The sequence below is a fragment of the Poecilia latipinna genome, unplaced genomic scaffold, assembly GCF_001443285.1.
Source record: "Poecilia latipinna isolate Pla-1442-1.1 unplaced genomic scaffold, P_latipinna-1.0 Scaffold1318, whole genome shotgun sequence".
NCBI classification, from domain to species: Eukaryota; Metazoa; Chordata; class Actinopteri; order Cyprinodontiformes; family Poeciliidae; genus Poecilia; species Poecilia latipinna.
The window spans coordinates 281,529-288,722 of record NW_015113934.1 but is presented as its reverse complement, the minus strand read 5'-3'; the positions used below and the strand labels follow the sequence as shown (position 1 = coordinate 288,722).

At 39.8% G+C, this 7,194-nt stretch overlaps 1 protein-coding gene across 2 annotated transcripts in view; it reads left to right on the top strand.

Annotated features, from left to right (window-relative positions):
* The first annotated feature begins 5,328 nt into the window (after positions 1–5,328).
* lhx3 (LIM homeobox 3) overlaps positions 5,329–7,194 on the top strand; it is a 14,256-nt gene continuing 12,390 nt past the window's right edge. For both annotated transcript variants that reach the window (XM_015055526.1, XM_015055523.1), the window contains exon 1: positions 5,329–5,921. In XM_015055526.1, coding sequence (XP_014911012.1) covers positions 5,852–5,921 — 70 coding nt within the window. In that variant the 5' untranslated portion in view covers positions 5,329–5,851. The remainder of the gene's footprint in view (positions 5,922–7,194) is intronic.

Sequence of the window (7,194 nt, the reverse complement as noted above, 5' to 3'; positions counted from 1 at the left end):
ACATGTAAGGCAGCAAGGCTAAAAGCTTTAAAATGTATCTGACTGGATTTCTGGAATAATGTACTTTGGACACATGAAATCAAAGTAATGATGTCTGGTCATCATGTACGTCCCCACATTTGACAAAAGTACAGCATATCAACAGAACCAGTTGTTGAACATGGCGGTGGGGGTGTGATGGTTGGGGTTGTTATGCAGCCACAGGTCCTGGATTCATTTTCAACCTGATTCAAATGCTGAGACAGGAGCTTAACGGAGCTGTTCAAAAACAGATTCTCACCTAAATCAATGAAGTTTGTGTTACCTGAAGGAACTATTGTCTGTTAAAATATTTGCTTTTGTTTTTCTTGTAAATGTGTCTCACAAATAGATTAAGAAAATGAAAAGTTTGCAAAATTTGAGTATTTCTTACAAGTCAGGAAGGTGTACAATTTTAAGCAACCACAAAAAGACCAAACGTAAGCATAACACACAATAGGTGGTCATTTGATGAAATTCATAGCAATTAGCACTTGGTGATGTAAGGCTTTAAAATATTTGGTCTTTTCTATTCAGCTTGTCTATTCTAAGATTCAGAGCTTATGAGCACAGTGTTGAAAGCAAAGTACTTCTTAACTTTACAAGCTGTTTATTCTTCCTTTTTGTTAATGCTAGTAGGGATGACAAAATGAATAAATGAATGAATAAATGACTATTATTTATAACAACACTGTAGCTCGTGCTCTTCAAAAAAGAAAACACAGCTCTCTGTAATGAGACTTGACTCACTCGTCCCATCGCAAATGAAGGTAATCACTGACTTTTATATGTTCTTCAAACAAAACTCTTGGATAAAATAATTCCAGAGTATAATTTAGAAATGTTAAAATCTTCTATTTCTATTCAGTGTAGATGGCAAGATAAAAAATCTTCCACCTACAAACAGGAAAGACCTGACAGCAAGTCAACATCTGTAATGGCAGTCATGCAGAGAAAAGGTGGATAAATGAACAGGATAACAGGTCTGGACCCTAGACTGGTCATCGGAAGTGAATGGCTAAATAGATCGGCAGTTGCTGGCCTTTTTGTCTGCGCATGAATCAAAAGGCACATGTTGGGTGGTAAAAGTGTCAAAGACTGACTGAGGATCCATTGTAGTGGTTTCCAGTGGTAGCAGTCCAGCTTTGTTCCCTGTGTTGTTAATCATTAGCATATCAATATTCAGAGGGGTTAACACTGGGCAGAGGTGGCAGCCTTTTCAGAGGAAAGTACACCCTCATGCACAAGTCTTCAAATCTCTATTGGGCAGTCAGCTCTTTAAGGGCCAGCTGTTCAGTTGATAAAATAGTTAGTGAGAATCCTCTGTGATCTAAAAGTAGAGGAACTTTTGATCACTGTTTGGTAGAAGTCTTTTCTCCAACTATTCAAAATTCATTTTGGATATTTGCCCAACAAGTTAAACATTTTGACCCATTTTTTTGTGTGTGTGTTGTCATGTATGAATAACAAAAGCGTACAATGGTGTCACCCTTCCCACCCCACACCAGCCGTCCCAACTATATCCCCTCCCCTCTGCTTTAGCCATCTGACCCCCAAGACGGGTAGGTTTGTGGACAGTTAGCCTTGTGTGGTGTTGGGCATGTGTGTGTGTGTGTGTGTGTGTGTCTGTGTATGTTTGCAGGCCGAAGCCAGCAGAGTATCGGTTAGTGCGAGGGCCAAGCAGAGAAGCGGTTGGACAGTTTAGCCAGCTGCTCCGGGCTGCCAGCCTTGGCTGGCCTGGTCAGTGAAACCTTGCCAGATGGAGCCATTTTAAAACAATGAGAGTTGCCCGCTATAGTTGAAAACTATATGCTGGTTACTCAGGCGACAAAGATGGGTGGGTGTTTACAAAACTAAAATCATCAGCATTTCCTTCACGCTGGAATATTGTGTCCCACTTGACATCTGACATCACAAGGAAAACTGATTCAGTCAAATCAATGCGTTAAGAGTCACCATAAAATAAAGAACTTGTGTTACGTTTTCTCAGTTTCCTTTACCCCACCTTTCACACATATTTGTGCTCCTCCTTTTTTCCTCCCCAAAACAGCAACAGGCCGAGGTGTCTGGGGACAGAACTCCGCGTAAGAGTGACCAAGCCTGTGTAATGAGCCGTGTGATTGGTCCCCTCCCTCCCGGACAAGACCACTCTTTGGAGGACATGATTGATCATGACAGAAGCACAATGGCTGCCTGGTGTCAGAGGGGTGGCATGGGTGCACACAGACCCCAACGCAGCAACACTCGGCCCCCGCTCGCCCCGTCTTGGTGAGTCTTGAGCGGTTACACACACAACATGTTTTGCACATTCGGTACATGGGCACGGTTAAGTATGCAAGAGGAAATGTTAAGGCCTGCACACAAAACGTTAAGGCCTTCTGTTTTAAGAGCTAAATACAAAATAATTAATAGTAAGTCATATAACAATCACTGTTTTTGACCATATACATAAAGACAGACATGTTATAAAAGTTAGGTCATTGTAAAACTGTTTTGTCTTTACACCCCCAGCTTATTAGTTTCTTTTTTCTTTTTTTTTTGTATGTGTGTGCGTGTGTGCATGTGTGTGTTTGGAGAAAAAATATTTAGTTGTAATGATTTCCAAAAGGCACATCAACAGTTGAGTTCTTTTCATTTACAAACGTAGTAAATAATTAACCCATGTTCACCATTCCTGTCAATTCAGGGATAGTTCAGACTGTTTTATTTTATTACAAAACCAACTAATAATTCAGAAATACGTTGTTAAATTTCTACTTTAAGGCAACATAGTTTCTTACTCCTGCATGAAAAAAACAAGTTTTATCTAAATGAATGCACTCATGGAAATATGCAATCCTGTTTCTGATATTTTCTTTTACCCCAGAAGCCTCCTGATTTTATTAAATATTAGCATTTCGATCATATCAAGTGACTCTTCTTAGAACAGGGATGAGAGGTTCAATTTCAGACACGCCGCTTGTTCTTTTGAAGTGGTCCTTGCCCACACAACACTCGTGAGACCACTGATCCAGCTCATCGGGGTCAGAAATCAAGTTCTCAGAGGTGCAAAAGGCAGAGTCCTTATGGAGGACAATTAATTGCCCAACGCAGCTGCGTTCTCAAGAGGGACACAGGTGGGTTAGCACCTCGCCAATCATTTTGGATGATGCTCCAAATTATTCGCTGTGTACAAACAAGAGAGGATCAGAGTCTTGTTATGGTTTTAGCCAATTAGTTGTAGGAAAAAGGAAAGTTATAGAAGTAACAATATTTCAAACTGTGCATGGACTTTAATGACTTTCCCACCAACCGTATAACTGCATAACTGTAAACCACGGTTCCAAGCTGTTCATGCAAAAATTAAATGTACTGTATAAAATTCTTCCTTTTATTGAAACTGAAAACAAAAATTATTCCTAGTACTTGAAAAAAAATAAAACACACTGATACAGTCCTAATAATATAATATTACCTGTAAGATTTGCTTATTGTAAATGAGTAAATCATTTTACTCTACTGTTTCTTGTAGCTATCAAGAGGAAGTGTCTATAAACAATGTGACAACGCCGTAAGACATGATGGTGTCTTTTTTATTATACTGGGAAAATGGCTCACCACCCAGGGCAGCATGGCCTAGGGGATGCCCCCAAGCACTCCAGTTGTTTATTTATATTTCCAGTCATTGAGTTTGGATGATCCTCCATGTGTCTGGAACAGTGAAAATATGTTATTGTAGAGCTAGAACAAAAGTGGATTGTAATGCTGAAGTATATTAGCATTAATTATTAGTTAGTGTTATTGCACTGTTGTTAATGGAATCTGTATTACATTTTCTACTTTCCATTTCACAGTTTGATGTCACATTTTTAAGCCTAAACTGCATCGTTTCAAAGTTGACAGAATTTATTTTTTAAAAATAGACATTTTTCTTTAGATTTGTAAAACTGTTATATTACCTGTGAAAACAAAGTAGTTTTGATGTTGTTCTAAAATAGTCACAAATGATGGGAAAACTTGGATTTAATTATTCGATATTGAGTCCAGAGTCCATAACTAATAAAACATAATTTCAGGCAGGAGTGTGGGGGGGGGGGAGAGGATCTCCCGCCTGTGCCATACATGCGAGAGAGAGAGAGAGAGAGAGAGAGAGAGAGAGAGAGAGTGAGAGAGAGAGATCCACTGATGACAAAGAGTTACGTTTCTTCATGTTTTTGCAGGACTGGTGCCCTAATTGCTTTGAGCGAACTAATGAACAGCATAGTACTTCTATAATTGGCTTACACCAATGGTGAGCTGGGGTGCTGGGCGAGTAAAATTGAATCAAAGCTGTACATAAGAAGCAGTATTACGATAATAATTGGCAAATGAGAAAAACATGGCACAAAGCCAACTAGGCGGCTCTGAGTAGCCTGTGTTTGTTTACAGTACAGGGCATGCCCAAGACTGAATGGGGTCCTGAGCAGAATTTGATTTTGGCGCATATTTATAGACACGACTTAAAGAATGCAGACCTAAATATTGCTTGCATTGCAAATAGCACGTCTCAGAGTTAATTAGTAAATCAACAGTTTGCTGCTTTGCCATCAACATGCCAATCATAAGCTACTGTACCAAAATGTGGCTATGTGTTGCTCATAGTTGTTTTGGCTCAGTCAAAAGTCTGAATGTTTCGTATTTCAATAGTCATTAAATCAAAAACACTCAACTTCAAATTGGCCAAATTGATTTATTTTCATTTTATCCCTGTACAATTTTCAAAAAAATAAATAAATAAAATAAAATAAAATAAATGAATAATAGAGGTAAATGTATGCGTAAAAATAGTTTGTTAGAAAATAGAAATAGGAGAGATGAAAAGGCAATATGCTATTATGGATTTCCGTAGGAGTAATTAGAATTGGATGGTTTCTTGGGGGCCCTATGTAAGCCCAGAGCTTTCAAGCATGGGCTGATTTCACTTACACGAGCTCTGACAATATCTAAAAAAAAAAAGACATGCGACAAAGCTTATTGTCATTATAGCTCACCGGTTTGGTAATTTTGGCCAAGATGACAGCATACTCACACAACACACTCCTATTATTAATAAGCCATGTAGTATTAAAAACAAACAAACAAACAAACAAAACGGGAAGATGGGAACGCATAACGACAACGTCCAGCCTTCACGTCGTGCGTCTCGAAAGACTGACACATGAAACAAAACAAAGACAAGAAGACAGAGAGAGAGAGAGAAAGAGAGAGAGAGAGAGCGTGAGAGAGAAGGATAGGGAGAAAGAGAGAGGGAGGGCAAGAGCAGACCGCTCTCTGTGTGAGCGAGCTTTAAAGATTGCCACGGGGGGTGATGGAGCAGCACACACGCCCCCGCAGCCAGGTTGGAGGATCTCCTCCTTCAGCACCTTGGACAGAGGCAGCGCTGCCCGCCGGAGATTTTTACTGGAAGTGGGAAAGCGCAGGCTCGCAGTCGTGTCAGCTGACGCCGCTCGTGGTCAGACACTTCTTGCTGCCAGCCCAGCCATCATCCAGGGTTTAGCGCCAACGAGTTACTTCATGAATATTGAAGAAATCTTGCTCTGGGTGGGTGACGAAAAGGAAAAAAAGGCCATCTTTTTCTTATTGTTTCTCTTTCCTTTTCTTTTTAAACTTTTTTTTTTCTTCTACCCACAAGAGAAGAAACTTTAACCGAGTCTAAAGAGGATACGCCGCAAAGAAAGTGTGATTTTTAGATCCCTTTCGCAGATTTTTTGATTTTTTTTAAATTATTATTATTATTTTATTATTATTATTATTATTATTATTTTAATCACAGGGCGCGTCGTTTCTGAGACATTTTTTTAACACTTCTTCAAAGATGCTGCTTGAACACCCAGGGTCAAGCTGTCAAAATTCTGGAAATTTTTCCCGGTACAGTTCGGGTCAAGGTAAGTCACATCTCCTTTATACACTTGATAAGGATTAGATTTAATTAGAAACAAGGTTTATATTCTTGAAGCTCACGTGTTCATTTTGGGGCCTACTGAAGTCTTTAAGTGAATATGAAATGGTGAATAATGCAGCAAATCACACATGGGCCACAAACTCTTAACAAGCGTCTCACTTCATTATATCCAAAGAAACCAAACTTGCACAAATAGAGAAATTAATAAAAATGCTGAGAGTTACTTCTTTATAGAAATTTAAAAAAAATAGACGTTATGAATCCATAATGAGCAATCATTGTTGGAGAATCGCACGACCAGATGCCATGCGCCGCGGCTGTCATTTCACACCACCACCTGTAGTCGCCACGGGAGCGCAGTGAGACCCACGGCGGTTAAAGGCAGCAGGCTCTGAGCCGGACAGCATAAGCGACAGACAGCGAGCAGACGCAGAAAGCCGCTCCCATCAGCACAGCAGCCAGGCCGCATGTTCAACAGGTGTCCCATTTCTGGTGTGACAGGTGGAACACCTGAGGTCTACTGGGACGAATAAGGAAAGAGATAAATTATTTGTTGTTGCAGACGTATGATCTTCCCATCAAAGTTGTGTGTTCGACACTTGTGTTATCCCCTCGCGTGCTAAATTTATATATATATATTTGTTTGTCAAAGTAAATTACAATACGAAAGGAATGGGAAATACACTCTGATACCGACTTTTGAAACGATTTGAACGATATCACTTTTTAGTCGATTTAAATTAAAACAAAAAACATATAAAAACAGCCGGATGTATTTGATCGTCTTTGCAACTTTCCCCAACTGACTGTCCATTACTCTGATGGCCATTTTATGGCTTTGTTGTCACATTACTGTTGACTCACCCCCTCCTCCTTCAACAGCGTCCGATCAATATGACATAAGAAATATCTTATCACAAAGCTGAAAAGTAACTGTGGGACCTATGAACCCCACACCTTTCTCCAAAACGCCTTTCATATACTTCGGAAATGCAGGCAAATGGGGCATTGATTTTAGATTCATCAGCGGGCCCGGCCGGTTTGTGGCTCTACCCGTGATTTCCCAAGGCTCTCTTTTGTGCCAAAGATCAGTGTCAATAAAATTCATTGGGGTGCTGGCCCGATCAACATGTTATTGAACAGCCAATCTCTCCCCTAAACAAACACTTGTCTCTGAATGCTCGGCTCACCTGCGTGAAGAAGTAGCATCATGAGTGTTAGTTGGATTTAAAAAATAAATAAATAAATAAATAAAT